General features: G+C 47.1%; 1 protein-coding gene across 4 annotated transcripts in view; it reads right to left on the bottom strand.

Annotated features, from left to right (window-relative positions):
- The window catches only part of PLXNA4 (plexin A4), a 703,772-nt gene that overhangs the window by 259,150 nt on the left and 425,236 nt on the right, over positions 1-19,386 (bottom strand). For all 4 annotated transcript variants that reach the window (XR_007772140.1, XM_050936769.1, XM_050936771.1 and 1 more), the window contains exon 5: positions 1,328-1,428. Coding sequence is in view for 3 of the 4 variants with exons in the window: in XM_050936769.1 (XP_050792726.1) it covers positions 1,328-1,428 (101 nt within the window). In the remaining variant the exon portion in view is untranslated. The remainder of the gene's footprint in view (positions 1-1,327; positions 1,429-19,386) is intronic.

Here is a 19,386-nt window from a genome sequence, read left to right as displayed (position 1 = left end):
TCTGCTCGGGTATCATGGTGATGGGCCTGGGAGAACAAGAGGAGAGGGAGAATACACCAAACCTGGCTGTTGAATACAAGTCTTGGCCTCATGTTCTCAGACCAAGAGGGACTAGCAGGGCCCTGGATGCAGCTTGCTCGGTATAGCTGGGGTAATGTTTACAAACCTCAGCTCAGGTCAGGTGTGCCCAGGATCTCCTGAGTGAGCCCAGGGCCTAAGCAAAGGCGGGACCTGACTCCTCGTTTTGGGCATATTCATCCCCGCTGCCCCCAGCTGCACTCTGCTGGTCTATATATGGCCATGAAGATCAGACATGCTGCCAGGCCACGGGCTCCACCATTCACAGCTTGCCCCAGCCTTGAGCTCGACAAGCCTGAGACCCAGCTCTCTCTGGCACTGGAAGAGGGTTCTCTGCAAAGCAGAAGGGGAGGTAGGTGTTGAGGTTAGTGAGAGGAAGCCTTGGGGTCAAAGGAAAACAAGACAAGGTGCTGCAATGTCAGCAGGGCATGGGGCCACCTCAACTGAAGTTCTGCATTCATTCTAGAGGCACCTGGCAAGTCTGTATTTCAGAGCATGGCTATCTTCCCTGCAGTGCCATTTTAGTGAGCAGACTCCCTCCTGGACACTGATCCTGGGACCCACGTGGGGTGGAAATTATCTGCTCAGACTTTGCCCACTGTCCCAGAAGAGCCAGATGGATCTGCATTGAAACAGTTGGGCTGACATTTAAATTGTTGTCACTAAGTTTCAGAGCTAACATTTGACTGAGATGAAACGGGGCAGTTCCCCCTTACACGTTACCTTTGAATGTGGCCCCCTGTGCCTATGGAATCCTGAGGTCCTGATTCTCCTCTCAAGATAGTGTAAAGCCAGGAGTAACTCCCTTGAAATCAACAGCAGTCAAAACAATGTAAGCAGTGGAGAGTCAGTGGAGAGCGAATGGGCCTGATTCAAAACACAGAGGAGCAAATAGGAGTCTTTCCATTGATTTCAATGGACTTTGGACCAAGGTCCTGCTGAGTCCCTCCTTATCCACTCACATGTGCACTCAGAAGGGAGAAACCCAGACTGCCTTGTTTCTGTCATTATTCTCTTTACCATTCTAAGTGAAAGGAAGACGACTGCTTCAGCAAGGACACTCTCTCTCAGTCTCCGAGGCCTCAACTGAGCTGCTCGGATCGCATTTTCAAGTGATGTCTTGTGCCCCACCAGGGACAGCCCTGTCCATTTGCAGCTTTGCTGCATGCCCCGGTAGAGAGTGAGAAAAGTGCACTGGGGCAAGGGAGGTAGGGCCAGATGGAGGGAAATGCCATCGGGCCATACTTACGTGTTGTGAAGCACACACCAGCCACAGTGCGGGTCCCCGGAGCCCAGGCACGCGCTGCAGGTCTTGTACTGCCCACACGACTCCACAGGCACTCTGGTCAGCTGCGGGAGGAAGGGAGAGAACATTTCAGTCTTGCTACACTGCTCCCAGTTCCTTTCTGGAGCGCAGGGTGTGAAGCCATTCACGCTCCTTGCTGCAGCAATCTCCTGGAGCCAGGCCTCTCAGAAGGGAACCTGTGCAGAGCTCCCCAGGCCAGCCACGCACAGAATGCCACAGTGCGGCCTCTGAATAAAGCTGTTTGTAACACACATTGGTCCAAATTCCAACCCGGCACAACCCTATTACAATCAATGGCGTTACACCAGGGGATTCAGCCCCATACCCTCTCCCTTGCCCACACTGCCCAGGCACTGAAACAAACACCCACACACAGGCTCACGTCCACCCCGCCCCACACATACTGCCCTATTGCTTCAGTTCTCTTTGGACAGACCCGGGCTCAGCACAGCAGACAGCCTGTTTGCAAAGCCCAGCTCTAGAATGCATTGCTAAATTGCTAATTCATCTGATCAACATCCCTTTGGCTTATGCCCTGGAGACCAACTGCGGGGCTTGAACTGGTACCACAGGCTCTGAAAGTAGCTCTCTAGATACCTCTCTCTGGGACTTATATGGCTCCCCTTTATCACAGCATCTGATCCTCACAACACCCTAGAGAGCTAGTGCAGGCCTATTATCCCCATTTTACTGATGGGAACTAAAGCACAGGAAGACAAATTGCCTTGACCAAGGGCACACAGGAAGTCTGGGGTGGAGCAGTGACATGAACCCAGTCGTAGAACAACAGCCTACAACCACTTGGCCATTCTTCCATTCTAAGAGCTCTCTCCTGGTCTCTTGTCTCCAGACCTCTCTGCCTCCCCTACTCCATGGTGAATATTTCCTTGGTCAATAAATCACACACCAAGCATCGCCCACAGGCCCATCTTTTCTTCTGGAAACTCCAGCTACTTTATTTTCCACGTGCAGCTATCATTCCTCTAGCCCTCGGCCCCCTGGACTTCAGCTCCAACACCACCTTAGCTTAGGGCAGCTGAAGGAATTTCAAAACCTCCCAGCGGTTGTTTACACACCGCACTTCGCTCCGCTTGGGCTTTCTGTTTACACACAGTTTCTCTTCCTGGTTTTCCTATCCTAGCCCAATGCTGTTGCCAACTGACACACTGGCACCGTGTCTCTTTGTCCTCTCTAGTGGCAGGACAACATAAAGAGGTTTATGACTTTCTCCATGCCTCCAAGCTGCCGCTCCAAGCTCCTGTAGCTCAGCGTGTAGAGGTGCTAATCTCCAGAGAAGGCTACAGGACACAAGCTGTCAGAGAGCTGGAACTAGTGGCACTGTGATCTGAAAGAGACTGCTGCGAGCCTAGCTGCAGAGAAGAGTGTTTTAACCCATCCCAGCACACGAAAGCATCTTTGCATATTTCTTGCTCTTTCTTTCTTTCTTTCTTTTTAATTAAAACATTTCACAGAGCCATAGAGTTTAAGGCTAGAAAGGACCTCTCTGATCATTTAGTCTGACCTCCTGTATAACAGGCCAAAGATTTCCATTTTTTAAAACCAAAATCTACGTTTTGTGTCCAATGACCTGAGAGTTTCTTTCCCACTGACTCAGCGCCAGAGTGGATCCGTAATATACAATCAATCGCCCATACCTTCATACCAGCCCATGATGGCAGGGCAAGTTTATTCCTTCAGATGACACAGTATGGTATTACCCTGATGAAACACCACTGAGAACTGCCCACAATAAACTGCTGAACAGCTCCTAGTGACAGATAAAAAGAGAGGACATCTGGTTCTTGTGGACAATTTTTGAAAAGGATTCAGGTGGGTTTGAACTGTGAAATGTCAGACTAAGATTCATTCTGATGGTTTTTTGCATGAAATGAGAACAGGTTTGTTTGTTTGTTTGTTTGTTTTAACATCACAAGCAAAATCCTAGAGTTACACAACATCTGTGAAAATCCTTTGTTTTGTTTGGAACCTGTTTTTTTTTTTTAACCTGTAAACCATCACAGTCCGTGGGAAAAGGTTTCAAATCCATATTTCATAGGTCTGACAGAACTTTTCCCAGAAATCCTCAGATGGACCCATGGCATATTTTATTCATCCATTTTACCACTGCCTGTGGTAAATCTCCCAAAGAAACCAGCTGCTGCAGCTGGGCACTCTTACATAACTATGGGCAAATGTCAAAAGCTCAAAGAAACCTCTAGAAGATTGGGCCCCCAGCCCCTCCCCTGCTGTCATCCCCCCTTTCCTCCGCAGCCTCAGCTTGCTGCGCCGCCAGCTCTCTGGCCGGTGGGCCTGAGAGCTCCTGCTGGGCAGTGTGGAAGGCTCCGGCCGGGCGGCGTGGCTGCCAGTTCTGCTGCTCTGAGTGACAAGGTAAAGGGGCGGGGAGCAGGGGGGTTGGATTAAGGGGTAGGGAGTCCCAGGGGGAAATCGGGGAAAGGGAGCAGGCGGCAATTGGATGGGGCGGCGGTTCTGGGGGGTGGCGGTCAGGGAACAGGGAATGGGGGGGTTGGATTAAGGGGCAGGGGGTCCCAGCAGTTGGATGGGGTGGAGGTTCTGGGGGTTGGTGGTCAGGGGACAGGGAATGGGGGGGTTGGATAGGCATGGGAGCCCAGGGGACCTGTCAGGGGGCGGCAGTGTGGATAGGGGTTGGGGGTCAGTCAAGGGATGGGGAGGTTGGATAGGGGGTGGGGTCCTGGGGGGCAGTGAGGGGGCGGTCCCGGGAGAGGGCGGTCAGGGGACAAGGAGCAGGGGGGTTGGATGGGTCGGGAGTTCTGAGGTGGCCAGTCAGGGGGCAGGAAGTGAGAGGGGACGGATAAGGGGTAGGGGCCAGGCTGTTTGGGGAGGCACAGCCTTCCCTACCCAGCCCTCTACACAGTTTTGCAACCCCAATGTGGCCCTCGGGCCAAAAAGGCTTTGCCAATACAGCTCTACCAGCAGAGCCCCCTAGTGGGATGCAGCTTATGCCGTAAAAGGTGTTCTTTTGCCAGTCTAGTTAAATCACCTTCCTGAACGACATAACCTGTACTGGTAAAAGATCTCTTCTGCCGATATAGCCACACCTACATGGACTGTTTCACCTGTATCGCTATGTCAGTCGGGGGCGTGTGTGTGTTTTTTTCACACCCCTGACTGTGCCAATCAAACTTGGCATGGAAACCTGGCCTTACACCTATCTCTCAGAAAGACATCCAGTTTTGATTTGAAGACATCAAGAGATGAAGACTCTATGACTTCCCCTGGTAGTGTGTTCCACTGGTTAAAAACTGGGCTGGGTTGGTTCTTCCTTTCTCAGGTCTGGTTAGACCATCCCTAGATTTTAAGCCAGTAAAATACTTGCAAAAGTAGCTCATAATTCAGTGGTTAAAGACTGTAAATCTGTCCTTCCCTAATCCAAAAGCAATTTATTATTTATTTGACCTTCATCTACCTTGAAGGACAGAAACTTGTAAATACAGGTGGGTCTAAGCTATTAAGTTCAGATCCAGATCCAAACTATCCTGATATTAAACAGGGTTCTGATCTGATCTTCCACTTTAATTGGAGACCTCAATTTCCCCAAAGTCTGACAGGGCTCTAGTCCTGTTTGCATCCGTCTGACATGAAGGGGTCTGAGCTGTGAAGTTTAGATCGGAATGTGCACTTCTCCATCACCGGATGGGGTTCCAGTCTGGTGTCCTGGTCCACGCTCACCTCTAGTTGTGACTACAGTATTAGAATGAAAATGGAGCTCTGGGGAAAAGACAACACTCTATCAAGCCAGAAGCAAAAGCCTGACTGTGCTAGTAGTTGGTGTTAACTACCCAGGTGGGCTGGCCTCATTGGCAAATTGTTGCAAAGATGTAACAGAAATTAGCTACCTATGTAGGATTTTGTATAATTGCCCATCACTGTGGTATCTGATCACCATTCAGCCATCCAATGAGAGCAGCAGCAGGACCTAGGGAGTTATTTCACATACCTGGCCTTGCATGCATCCCATTTGGTGAACCTGAGACATGTGGGTATGTGCTACAGCAACACATCTTGTTTTGTGTTAATGCCTCCAAGACACACAACTACCCAGTATGAACTCACATCAAACCATGCGCCACGTTCCGTGGTTTACGCCCTAGTGAGAGGGGTCCAGTATAACCACTCCTATCATTGTGTGCTACTGCTGGTACAGTGGGCCCTGTATGAATTCATCTCAAGCAGCTTTATCGTGAGATTAATTACAATTGTGCCATGCTGATAAATGTCTTGAGCTGCAATGTCAGCCCTTCTAATTAATAAAGGGAGAGACCACAGAAAACAAAGGAGCTGTGACTGAAAGGAAAGCCACCGAGGGGTCATCAGCTTAAGAGAAGGGAACATCGAGCAAATAAGACAACGTCAGAGCTCATATTTCACCCTGGAATTAATCTGCAACTAATTCAGCTCATCTCCGTGAGTCTGAAGTCTCAAGAACTGTCTGTGCCCTATAGGAGCAATCAGCCTTTGACGCTGCCCCAAAGATCTATGAAAAAGAAAAGTCCACACAACCCTGCAATCATGTCTTCTCCTCATCATTACTGATAGAGGCATTAGAATCAAGTCATTTTCTGCAGTGAAGGCTGAAACAATCTCTGAAACCAGATTTTGATTCCCACCAGGAGCAGGAGAAGTGTCTTAAAAGTGGGGGGGCCACCAGTGCCCAAACTGTGGCCCTGCCCCCCCGTGCCACTCTTTCCCCCCAAGCCCCTGCCCTCACATCACCCATTCATGCTGAGGCCCTGCCCTCGCGCTACCCCTTCTCCCCGAGCTCCCCACCGTCCTATTCCCCACACTTCCTGTACCACCTATCCCCTTTTTAAAGTGCTGAGGCCATGGCCCCTGGTCCCCATGTTCCAGCACACCTAATTCCCACCTCACCCCTCTGACACACTCAAACCATTCCCAATGACACTTCTTAAGAGTGATCTTCTACCGAGGTGGAATTTTGATGAGTGTTTGGGACACACCTAACCAAGGGTTGGGAGATCGGAGATCCCAAACATTGAGGTGCCGCTGGTGCGGACCAGCATGAGCTGGGATATTATTTATATTACTATTGTGCCTAGAGGCCTAACCAATATCGGGCCCCAATGTGCTTGTCGGCAGATACACTTAGTAAGAGGCTGTCCTGGCCTCAAAAAGCTCATAATCTGCATAGACAAGACAGATAAAGGACGTGTTGCTATCCTCATCTTACAGATGGGAAACAGACTATGATTGAGTGATTTGCCCAGGGTCACACAAGGAGCCGGTGGCAGAGCCAGGAGCTAAACCTAAATCTCCCATGTCCTAACTGAGTGCATAGGCGCCAACTTGCTCTCTACTCGGAGTGGGTGCTTGACCACCACCGCCACAGGCTCGCCTCAACTCCACTCCTTCCTCCAAGCCTCCTCCCTCCCCTCCCATCTTCCCACCCTTGCTCTGCCCCTGGCCCTGCCCCCACTTCACCCCTTCCCCAAAGCCCCACCTCCACCCTGCCTCTTCCTGCCACCGCTCTGCCTCTAGTCCCACCCCACCCCTACTCCACCCTTACCTCCAAGGTCCCAACCCACCCTCACTCCACCCCTGCCCCGCCTCTTCCCACCCCCTCCCCTGAGCACGCCCCATTCCCATTCCTCCCCCTCCCTCCCAGTGGCTCCTGCACACCACTGAACAGCTGTTCTGTGGCACACAGGAGGCGCTGGGAGGGACAAGGAGAAGTTGACCGGCAGGGTGCTAGGGGCGGGGAGCTTGGCTGCCAGTGGATGCTCCGCACTCACTCATTTTTTTCCGTGGGTGTTCAGTGCCTATGACTGAGTGTCCTAACCACTAAGCCACCCTTCCTCACAAATCAACTGGAAACCTGAATTCCAATCTTTACGTTAACCATAAGTAGGACCAGCTCCCCCCCAAAACCACCTCTTTCATCTCTTTCTAGTATAACTGAGTTCCATGGAGTCATTTAAAACAAAATGATGGAGGTTTTGGATTTGGTTGACACTAATCAGCTAATCCTGCTAGAAATTTGGCTCCCCTTTCTGCCAATATACAAGGCTCCTGGTATTTGCTCAGCCCTTGTTTTCTGGTTTCCATATTTGACTCTTTTATCATTTCAGTATACACACGTTCCTTTTTTCTAAGCTGCCGCCATTCTGCTCAAAATGTGAATTATTGCTCCATCTCTGCTCTTATAATTGGCTGTTAATACAGCAGCTGGATTTATTCAGTCTGATGGACTAAGTCAATTTACATGTATAAAAAGGCATCTTAAGTAGCCAATTTCCTTCCCAATAGTCAAAAGATACATTTCCAAAACACTGAACGTGACTCTGTCAAGCTGTGTGGGTTCAGTGAATGCTGCTCCTATCTTACAAGGCTCAGCTGGCCCCCAAAAAGCTGCAGCAAGATTAAGAGAGGCTGATTTCATTTCAAAGCCCTGAATAGAGCATTCACGCTAATGCTGTTTGTTGAATAGGTTGAGACAAAAACCACCCAAGAACCAGGTTCAGTGCTCCCTTAGCAAAGCTCCTGAGGATGTGGTTAGTGCAAAGGACTCTGGGAGAGCTGGGATGCCAATCCAGCTTGGGCCACTGACTGTGTGATCTCAGGCAACTCTCTGCAACTCCTGTGCGTAATCCCAGCAGGAAGGTGTGTGAAAAGCAGGAACCCAACTGAAAACCAAACCCTGGACCTGATCCACCCACCTCTACCGTATACTGGTGTGAATCAGGAGTAATTTTTTATTTACATGATTGTAAAACCAGTTTAAGTGGAGATCCTCCAGCTGCACTAGAAATGGATCCTGGGTTCCATTTCAGTCCACATCATTGAGACACCTAATGCAAGTGACATCTCACCTCCAATGGGGTGTGGGAATGACACTGCAAACTGCACACAGCTGTCCTTTCCCAGCACAGCCAATGCCCACTCTCCCTTCCCAGCACAGCCAATGCAAAAGCCACTCTCCCTTCCCAGCACAGCCAATGCGAACGCCACCCTCCCTTCCCAGCACAGCCAATGCGAACGCCACCCTCCCTTCCCAGCACAGCCAATGCGAACGCACCCTCCTGTCCCAGCACAGCCAATGCACATGCCACTCCAAACTATTCCTTTCCAGTGTAAAGCTCCCTCCCAGCAAATCTATTCTCCTATGCTCAGAATGTTGAAAACCAGGGGCTTTAATTAAGACGAGTTAATTGGAAGCAGCAGTAGCTGCTGAGAACATATGACACAATAATTAAGCTTGGGGACAATGTGGCTGCTGCGTGGCACTGGTAGGGTAAATTACCTGTTCAAGTCACACACTCATTTCTGCCTATCACCGTGTCCAGGATCTGTCCCTCCCTCCTTTGTTATCCCCAACTCTCCTCTCTAGCTGTGTGAGTGGGTTCTCTGTGCAGCCAGTGACATTCCCAGCAATAGACAGAGGGAGATCATATGGGGCAAACATAAAGGTGAAGGAAAAAGACTTCTGAGTTCTCTACACTAAGCCAGAGAATTCACAATGAACAAACAAAACCCACTCCATTAGCTCAGGCCTCTGGAGGGTTCAGAGCATCTTCATCCAGGACCAGCAACAATCCTGGCCTCTTCCCACTAACTTTCCTGCAAGCACCCAACTTTGGTCAACTTCCAATTCATGCTGTCCCTGAGCTCCACTCCTGATCCACGCACCTCAGCTCCCTCTGAATCCCCAGCCTGGTTACTGATGAATCTGGCCTCACGTGGTCCCACAAGTTAAGTGTTTCAAATAATTGCAGGCTGCAAATCGTAAAACAAATGAGGTTTGGCAAGACGTTTGCACTCAAAAGCCTTCAAAATGGAGAGCTTAGTGTCACAATTAAAGGAGAGAAAGCCCAGTCTTAATGAGCACCGGATCTTGTGCGGTTACTGAGGCGTGCATGCCGAGTGAGGGATAGATCGTTAGCTAGGCTCTATAAAGACTATATATAGATTTAATTGGGCCCAGCAATGGAATTTATGTCAAAGTGCTGGGTTTTTCGAAGTCCGGAGCCACTTGAGGGCTAATGTCAAAGGCGTGAAAAGCTAAATCATGCAGGGAAAGTCTGATTGTTACTGCTAAAGATGATGGCTACCATGTTCCACCCTCTCCCCAGGTCACCTTGTTCCACCATCTCCTCAAGAGGAGTTCCATCCCCTCTCTCAGTTATCTGGTCCCATCTTCTTGCCAATGCATCCACACCTTCTCTCTCCTCACATTAGCACACCTCACCCACCCCCTGGCACAGTCTCTCCCGTCCCCACCTTCTCCCCAGCTTGTTTGTAAATGTTTGGGGTTTACAGGAAACAGTTGATGTGGGAGCAGATGTTGTATGTAGATGTTAGTCTGGTACAGGGAGCAACCACCTGAGAAACAGGAAGGAAGCTTCATTCAAAGGTGAGCTGATTTGGGGGTGGGGGGACAATCAGAATAATTTCAGCAACGTAACATTTTTCATTCCCATGAGCCTCAGCACTTCCTGGTTTGGGGTGGAAGCAGAGCTGTTCAGATGCCCCTAGAAAAGCTGTCCGTACAGCATTCCCTTATGACATAGCAGGAACAAGGACTCTCAAGAGCCAGCTTGTTCCCCTCCAGTGGGTGGGAAACCTTTGGATTTCCCTATGAAACAAATAGCTGAAACTCCTGAGCTCACCCACCACTAGCCCAAACATGTCCAGGCCTCATTCACAGAGTGGCTGTAATCCACTCGATTGAACAACTTCTTCCTCGGCCTTGGAATTCAAAGCACTTTACAAATGTGGGCAAGCAGCATTAGCCCCATTTTACAGGTGGGGAAACTGAGGCTCAGAGACACAAAGAGACTCAACCAAGGCCACACAGCAAGCCAGTGGCACAGTCTGAATTAGAACATAGGTCTCCTGTCTGGTAAGCTCCTGCCTAAACTGGGACATCACTAAAAACAGGGTGCTGTTTCCTATCCCAGTTTCTTGGAGGAAATACATGTCCATGCATTGACAGGGACAGTAAATATTTCCCCTGCTGTGACACTGGCACACCAGGTCCCCATGTCTCAATTGACTACTAACATATAGCTGGGATCAGCCTGGCTCACCTGTGTGTCTGTATTATTAAAACAGGTATTAGAATGATAAGAATGTGTTTAGTGTTTGGACTTTATTGAATGCTTGAAAATTGCTCCATGCCTTAATCTCACATGAAACCTCTATATCACATATTGTAAGGCACTACTTGAGCATTTGTACTGAGGGTCTTGTCTGCGCCACTGTAGTGCTTTACCAAAGACATTACGCCACCAACCAGAGAGTTTCTCCTGTCAGTACAGTTAATCCATCTCCCCAAGGGGCTGTAGCTATGTCGATGGGAGAAGGTCTCCTGTCACCATAGCACTGTCTACATGGGGGCTTAGGTGTGGATTTTTCACCCCCCTGAGTGACGTAGTTATACTGATATAGGTTTGTAGTTTAGACCTGGTCTAAGTTCCTGTGACTGTGTAAATCACGAGAACAAAGAGTTAACTAGTGTGATGTGCTGGTCTCCAACAGAAGATGGTATGTCCAGACCAAAAGGGAAGGTCCTTCGATACCAGGCGGGCTATTGTGGGATATTAAAGAGGACAAAATACTGTTGTTCTGCTGTCCCTCCCATGAAGACGAGTCATGCAAGTGGATTCTTCCTATCAGTTGAGACCACAGCTCAGAGCACACGGGAGGAGGAGTAAAAACCCTTAACAAGAAGAAACTGTATCTCTGTGCTGCTTGGACTCTGGGGTGCAAGATTTCTAGGCATAAGCTGATCAGCCAAGGTTAATCCTAAAGGACATATAGACTTTGTTTATTATAGACGCTCCCATTACCTTTCAAAACTTAAGATAATAACTCACGTGTGTAACTACGTTTACCTGCTTTAACCTTATAAATGACTCGTTTCCTTTTCTTATTAATAAATCTGCATCTAGTTTATCAAAGGATTGGCTAATAGACTTGCCTTTGGTGTGAAATCTAATGTGCAATTGACCTGGGATAAGTGACTAGTCCTTTAGAACTGGGAGTAACTAGAATATTGTTGTGATTCTTGATGTAAGGGATCATCTATCAAAACGCTAGGCTCAGCTGGGTGGCAAGACAGATTGGAGAACCCAAGGGGACTGTCTGTGACAATGTATGAGGAGTTTACAGTGATCATTGGTTGGTGAAATCTAAGTATAGAACTCACAGCCAATTTGGCGTCTGTGCCTTGGTTCTTAAGCGTCTGCCCTGAGGTTGGAACTCACTGCAAGGCAGCTTGACACCCCTCCGCCCACTCAGTCTCTCTCCCTTCACCTGTCCACTCTTGTTCTCCACCACGAGTAGTTTTCCATGCAGTGCCCTCAGCTCTCTGCTGACACTGTCTGAGCAGCGTTCATCGGTCTGTCTCAAACACAACTACAATAGCATCAACAGAGATACTGTAAGGTCAGGCCAGCTGATCTACAAACTAGAAGCCTAAGATCGAAGACCAGGGAAGTTGAAGAGCAATAAGCTGCATTCACAATTCATCTGGGCTTTGGCGAACAAACTCTTGCCAATAAAAGAGCAAGAGATACTTTATTCACGACTATTTGAATACCTGTTCATCCATGGAGCTGTACCCACTGCCACAGTGTTAACAAGGGTCTGAGTCTAGAGCGAACAAGCAGCCCTGGGAGGAAAGAGAGTAGCCTGGGCTCTCAAATACATGTTGCAATTTGTTAAAAGAGAGAAAACCAGCAAGTGCCATTACTGCTGGAGGAAGCTCATGAAGACTCAGCTGTATACCCAGAAGCTTGGGCAATCATTAGTGCTACCCAGCTGTGGTCGTTTTCAGGCATCTGTGCAATTGTTTCTTTGGCTGATGTTCAGCTGGGTTCTGACATCCCAGAGTTTCAGGTTGGAATGAACCAAAATGCTCCAAGAAAAACTCAGTAGGAAACTGCAGCGTTTTCCACGGTTTCAAGTTTCACACATCTGTGATCGTAGCTGGACCTAAGATGAAAAATTCAGATCCAGACACTGAAACCTCCCTCCCAGCCCCTCCAAGTGTATTTCCGTCGATGGATCAGAAGGCCAGGTCAGGGCTGTAGGTTCTGTATATTCTCTAAAGGATGTTCTAGAGTGTTCAAGGTCAGGGATTTCATAGATTCACAGAGTGTAAGGCGAGAAGGGACCATTAGATCATCTAGTTTGACATCCTGTATGTCACAGGCTATTACATTTCACTCCACCACCCCTGTATTGAGCCCAATAGCTTGTCTTTGACTAAAACATAACTTGTGATTGTCTAAAGCATATCTTCTGGGAAGGCATTCAGTCTGGATCTGAAGACATCAAGAGATGGAGAATCTCTCACTTCTGTTGGCAGCCTGTTCCAATGGTTAATCATCCAAACTCTTAACATTTGTGTTTTTTTCTCATTTGAATTTGTCTGGCTTCAGCTTTCGGCCACTGGTTCTTGTTATGCCTTTCTCTGCTAGATTAGATAAGCCTCCTGATGATGGTATTTTCTCCTCAAAAAGGTGCTCATACACTCTAATCAAGTCACGCCTCAGTCTTCTTTCTGATAAATGGGTTGAGTTATTTAAGTCTCTCACTATGAGGAATCTTCTCCAGTCCTCAAATCATTTCTGAAGCTCTTCTCTGCACACTCGCCAATTTTTCAACATCCTTTTGAAAATATGGACATCAGAACTGTACACAGTATCAGTCTAACCCAAGCTATGAACAGAGGGAAAGTCATCTCGCTACTCCTACTGCCCTGTTTGTATTCCAAAGGATTGCATTAACCCTACTCGCCACGGCATTGCATTGGAAGCCCATGTGATGCCTAAATCCTTTTCAGAGGCACTGTCTTCTACGTTACAATCACTTATTCTGTAGGTATGGCCTGCATTCCTTGCTCCAGATGTATAACATCCCATTTGACTGTATTAAAATGCATTTTGTTTGAAAGGGCTCAGCTGACCAAGGACTCCAGATCACTCTGTATGACTGCCCTGTCCTCATCATTATTTGCCACTCTGCCATTTTTGTATCATCTGCAAATGTTATCAGCAGTGATTTTGTATTTACTTCCAGATCACCGATGAAAAAGTTGAATACTGTTGGGCCTACTACTAATCCCCGTGGAAACCCGACAGTAGCAGTCCCATTCAGTGATGATTACCCATTAACGATTACTTTTTTATATGTCAGTTAGCCCATTCTTAATCCATTTAACGTGTGCTTGATACTGTATGATTTTTTTAATCAGCATGTCATGTAGTACTAAGTCAATGCAACTATGCAGTTACCTTTATCAATCAAACTTGTAACCAACTCTAAGAACTAAATCAGGCTTGTTTGAAAAGACCTACTGTCCATAAAACCATGCTGGCTGATTGATTCAGTTTGACACAATTTAGAGATGGGCACCAGAAGCAAGATCTGGGTTTGGCTCCCTCATCAGAGTTCAGGTTTGATCCATTCCTTGGGGTTTTGTTCAGGACCATCTCTCTCCCCACCATTAAAGCTGATCTCTAGTGGGAGTTTCTCTTTCCTTTGTGTTTCTATCTTCTTGGACTGAGGTGATTTCTGGCCACTACCTGGACCAAAGAGTTGAGACTCCAGCTCCTTAAGCCTTAAGCCGCATGCACACATGGAACCCAGAGCCCTTGTGGGAATGGATGGCTTAGGAACCGGTAATGAGGCACTAGATAGCTGATTCAATCTAAGGACTTGATTACCCTCTGATGGCTCTTTGGAAGACTATGTGAAATGGGGGTCTTGATTCAATTCTGCATTGTCAGGCACCCACATCACAAAATCCACCACTAGGCAGGATCCTTGCCCAACAGAAAAGACTGAACAGGCAGAGAGACTGATGGTGTCTGATGGCTGTAGGGAAAACACCATCAACTGTACCACACCTGAGGCACAGTTCCCCAGAGACAGAGATGCCTAACTACACAAAGACCCTACAGAGCTTTTGCTGATACTATCCAGGTGGTCTCCAGGATGGTATCTTGAAAGCGAGTGGGACCAGCACACTGAGATATGTCAAAGGAGCTCTCCACACAGAAGATCAAAGCAATTCTAACACTGTGGCTCTTATTACACCCAGCTCTTTAAAGGAATCACTTACAAAAGCCCGCAGTGCAATCTGAGATAGACTCAGGGATTTGCTAAGATGCATTTCATATGCTTTTCAAGTGAACACCAAGCCTTGTTAACACAAACCTTTGTATTCCAGGCCACAAAGAAAGAGGGGGTCTATTTGGCATCAAGCTACACATAGAAAGAAATACTGCAAGACTAAAAGGGCTTGTCCTGATACACCCTCTGAAATGTGAGCACTGCCCTATCTGTCTGTAAGGATCCAAGAATGAGGTCTTTGGTTTCAGTGAGTCTAGAACCCGAGGCCGTGGGGAGCCTAGGTTTCTGACACTCCCTTGTTGTCCAAGGTAGAATATATGGAGATATACCTATCTCATAGAACTGGAAGGGACCTCGAAAGGTCATCGAGTCCAGCCCCCTGCCTTCACTAGCAGGACAGATGAAGCAGCAAATTCGGGAAGGTCAGTCCCCACAGGAAATCCTATCGGCACATCCAAGGCGTGCTGTCGCCTGATTGGCTCGCACCCACTATTCAAGCCAGGAAGTGACTGAAGTGGACTGTCCAAGCAACCGGGCAGATTCTCAGCTGCTGCTGCATTGGACCCAGCTCTTGCCTGTGTCCTGCAGTCTGTATCCAGCCCCTGTTCACAGTTCCTGCTCTAGTTCTAGCCTGTTCCTGGTTCCTGCCTCGGTCCTGCCTTTGTCGTCTGTTCCTGCCCTGCACCTGATCTGTGCCTGATCCTGGCCTCATCTCTGGCTCCTACCCCTACATTCCACTCCTGACCTTTGGCTACCAGTCCTGGCTCTGACTCTGGCTCCTCTTCTGGCTACCAGCGTCGGCTTGACTCCTGACCATGACCCTCAGCTCCATCCCCAACTCTAACTCTGGCCCTCGACTCCTGACTCTGACCACTAAGCCTGACCGCCTATGCCCCAGTTCCTAATACCGTCAGGTAGCAGGGCAGGACTCTGAGTTCAAAGGGCTTGTCTCTCATTCTGCTCTCCTAACTCCCATCACTACCAAATTCCACAGGTACCAATTGTTTGGCTGTAATTTCAGGATGCCAGAGCCTCCCCACTCATTGACTCAGAGCACTGAGATGGCAGGGAAGCCCTGCCCCTCGGATCAGCCAGAGTGACTAGGTACACGTTTCCCTGGGGACCAGTGGCCGAAAGCTGAAGCCAGACAAATTCAAATGAGAAAAAAACACAAATGTTAAGAGTTTGGATGATTAACCATTGGAACAGGCTGCCAACAGAAGTGAGGGATTCTCCATCTCTTGATGTCTTCAGATCCAGACTGGATGCCTTCCCAGAAGATATGCTTTAGACAATCACAAGTTATGTTTTAGTCAAAGACAAGCTATTGGGCTCAATACAGGGGTGGTGGAGTGAAATGTAATAGCCTGTGACACTTAACAGTCAATGGGAGTCACAGTTGCCTGATGTGCTGTCTGACACCAATAGGATCAACATGAGATTGCTTTTGGCATTCATAGAGCAGATGATGAAGTGGGTATTCACCCACGAAAGCTTATGCTCTAATACATCTGTTAAAGCAGTAAAGAGTCCTGTGGCACCTTATAGGCTAACAGATGTTTTGGAGCATGAGCTTTCATGGGTGAATACCCACTTCGTCAGATGCATGTAGTGGAAATTTCCAGGGGCAGGTATATATAAGCAAGCAAGCTAGAGATAACGAGGTTAGTTCAATTAGGGAGGATGAGGCCCAGTTCCAAACTAGAAAGGCTACCATAATTGCCTTGTTTGCAGGAAGAATAAGAATCTCTGGTTTTAGACAAGCAGAAGAGAAAGTGGAGGTGATAAAATTTACCATAAGTCTGAATTTATTTTTATTTTGCTGATGCCAGGATGTTTGACTGACCGGCTTTGTCGTGCTTTCTCTCATCAGTTATTTTTATAGGGGTATTATATTGAGTCTTCTGTAAACTGCTGACATAATGTGTTTTTAAGACATTCGACCCAGAAAAGACCATACTAACTTCTCCAAAATGGTCTTGCACATCTGGACTTTTGCTGTTTCCGGTGAGTCCAATGGGCTCTGTGATATGGAAAATACCAAAAAACTTTGAAATTACTGATTTAAATGGGACTTTTCTGAGTTGATGCTCACTAAAAACAATCTAATTCAAACTCAATTGGACTGAGTTGTAGGTTCCAAGGTAGACCTCACACCTGATTTGCCCCAGGACTTTGGTGGGAGGCACTGCACAGCGGAGTGAAATTCGTAAACTATAAGAATCAGGGATAAGGCTGAGAAGCCTTTAGGTCAACACACTATCTGAGGGAAGACAGATGTTCCAGAATCTCCAGCGCTGATCACCCTGGGGAGAGGGAGTCACAGCATCCACAAATAGGTCACACCAGCCTTCAGCCAATCTCTCCCTAGACCAAGGGAAGGTCCACTTGGGAGTAGCACTGTGTCAGCAGAACATTACCAGCCGGATCCTTATCTGCATGTCCTGCAGCTGCTCTAGGTAAGTTCAGAAGACACCGAGAACAGAAGAGTTCACGAGCCGCTTGTCATTTTCAGTATCACACTTTTTCTATGTTTCTGTTTTTGTATTATGTCTGTCTCTGGTGAGGTCCCAGCTTTCTGTTTACTTTATTTGTAGGATGTGAAAATGAAAGTAAGTGGGGGCGTGTGATCATCCTTAAAACCCCAATGGGGAAGGTGTAAAAAGTTTCCCAGGTTTAAAGAGGTGTAAATATTGTCTCACAAAGATGCACATTGTGTACTTGGTTTAAAAGATCTGGAGAGACCCTGAGATTGTCCTCTCTCATTTCTGGTGAGTAAGAGTTGTTCAGCTTCTGCTTATTAAGTGTGTTCTGTTAAAGAGTGTGTGAGGGCTGGTCAAAACTTCTCCATAATGACTGTTTTTGGAGGGAGATTGGGGTTTCTGTTAAATGAATATTTTTGTGGAAAGCATCCCCCTTCCACAGAAAATGTCAACTTTTCATAAAAAAACAAGGATTGAAATCTAATCCAATATTGATGCAAACTTGCTTGACTTTTTTTATCTGATCTTAATTTGATTCTGCTTTGATAGATGTGGTGTTTTAGTCTTAGTTTAGCTTTCTTAGGAATAGCTTTGCTTTGGTGATATGTCCTCTTGATTTTATTTCAGTTGTCTAAGAGCTTTCATAAATGTATAATACAGAGACTGACGGAGTCACGTTTCTTTCCATAGGCAACATGGGTCCAGAATCTCCAAGGGCCAGGGGTGGATACCAGTCAGTCAATCTAACAGCCTGACTAGATCCTGCTAATAAGTCTGTGGTTCTCACCCTGTTAGCTTTTGGAAGAAAAGTCGACATATATATCGATTCACCTTACTGCCACACTGTTTCTGAACTGCTATTTACACGAGATCTGTTCTCTGAATCACCAGGCTGTTACAGCAAGCAGTGCTGTGACATGCAGAACTAGTGCTAGCAGCGAAGTGTCCAGCATACAGCAGGAAAGACCCATCTGTGGCTTTGCTAGTGAGCAAAGACAGACTCAATCGCCTTTGGATTTCTTCTAAATTGCTGTATTGATTACCGAAGTTATGAATTTTATTTTTGATTCAAGTCCCCTTCAGTTGGATTGGCAAAGTAATGGGGATTTAAATACTAGTGGCTTGCAACTTTGTTGGTGTAAGGTGCTTCCTGAATTTCACACTGCATCAGATCCAGGGTCCATCTAATCCAGTATCCTGTCTCTTGACTCTCACAGTAGATGCTTCAGCAGAAGGTGCAAGAACCCCACAATAGACAGATGTGGGATAAACTGCCCTCTCCCTATGAGTCTCATCTTGATCTCTAGTAATCAGCGTTTGGCTTAAATCCTGACTCATAAGCTTTAATATCCCTACCAACATTGTTGTTGTTATTAATTATAACAACTCTGGATAGTGTTTGCTAGCCATGCAAATATCCAATTCCTTTTAAAATTGATACAGACAAGCACGTTCTGGGGTTTAAAGGCATTTCACACTTTTTATATTCCTGCCTTTGCCAGCAAGTGTATTTTTAAAAAGCTGATGCCACGGCAAAAGACCCTGACACTCCTCAAGACAGAAGCCAACTGCCTTATACATCATCAATGAGAATCTGTCACCCAAAATGCAGAGGAACTGCTAGAGTCCACTCCAGGAAGCAGTGAATTGTATTCGTTTTCTGGATGCCTCTCTATACTGAGTGGTAACATACCCCCAACATATTCATCCAACATCACAGCACAGCACATTTACATAGTTTGATGTTGTGCCTGTTTTATTTTAACCATGAGTCGGCCAATCCATTTTTTACCATACAGAATAAGGAGGTTACACCCTATATTCCTATATACTGGAGCGGGGGTGGGGGGGGTTGATCCAGCAGACTAGGACAGCTGGTACTCTGACAAATTGCAGAAATTCCTACTGGGATTGTGAAGGACAGGAGAAGAGGTACCCTAATGCCAACAGGGATGTTGCATATGATTCAGCCTTTCTGGTGATTGTGTCAGAGGCGGTTTGAAGAGAAATCCCATGTTCAGGGTTCTGCAGAGCTACAATGATAAACTAAGCTGGTCATTAAATGCAGCATGTGAAAGATTGACTAAGAGGGAGAAAGAATACAAGGAGTTAGAAGAACAGACTCATTAATTAGGCAGAGAGGGATACTTTGAAGTGGAAATTAGAGAAAACTCAGGAGACACAGGAACTCAGGATGTAGACTTGACTTTATATTCTAGGTGACAGACTAAGGTGTGGATCCCAGACAAGAGAGGGTTGTCTGAGAACGCTAAGCAAATTCATATGTAGGACTCTCATAAGGAGGAAGCACAAATCTGTGAGCATATCACCATAGATAGGACTTCCCCAAGGCCTTTGGAAATATCCCAGAAGCTTATAACA

Source organism: Gopherus flavomarginatus, chromosome 1, assembly GCF_025201925.1.
Source record: "Gopherus flavomarginatus isolate rGopFla2 chromosome 1, rGopFla2.mat.asm, whole genome shotgun sequence".
In the NCBI taxonomy this organism is placed as follows: Eukaryota; Metazoa; Chordata; order Testudines; family Testudinidae; genus Gopherus; species Gopherus flavomarginatus.
This window is presented reverse-complemented; position numbering and strand designations above follow the sequence as displayed.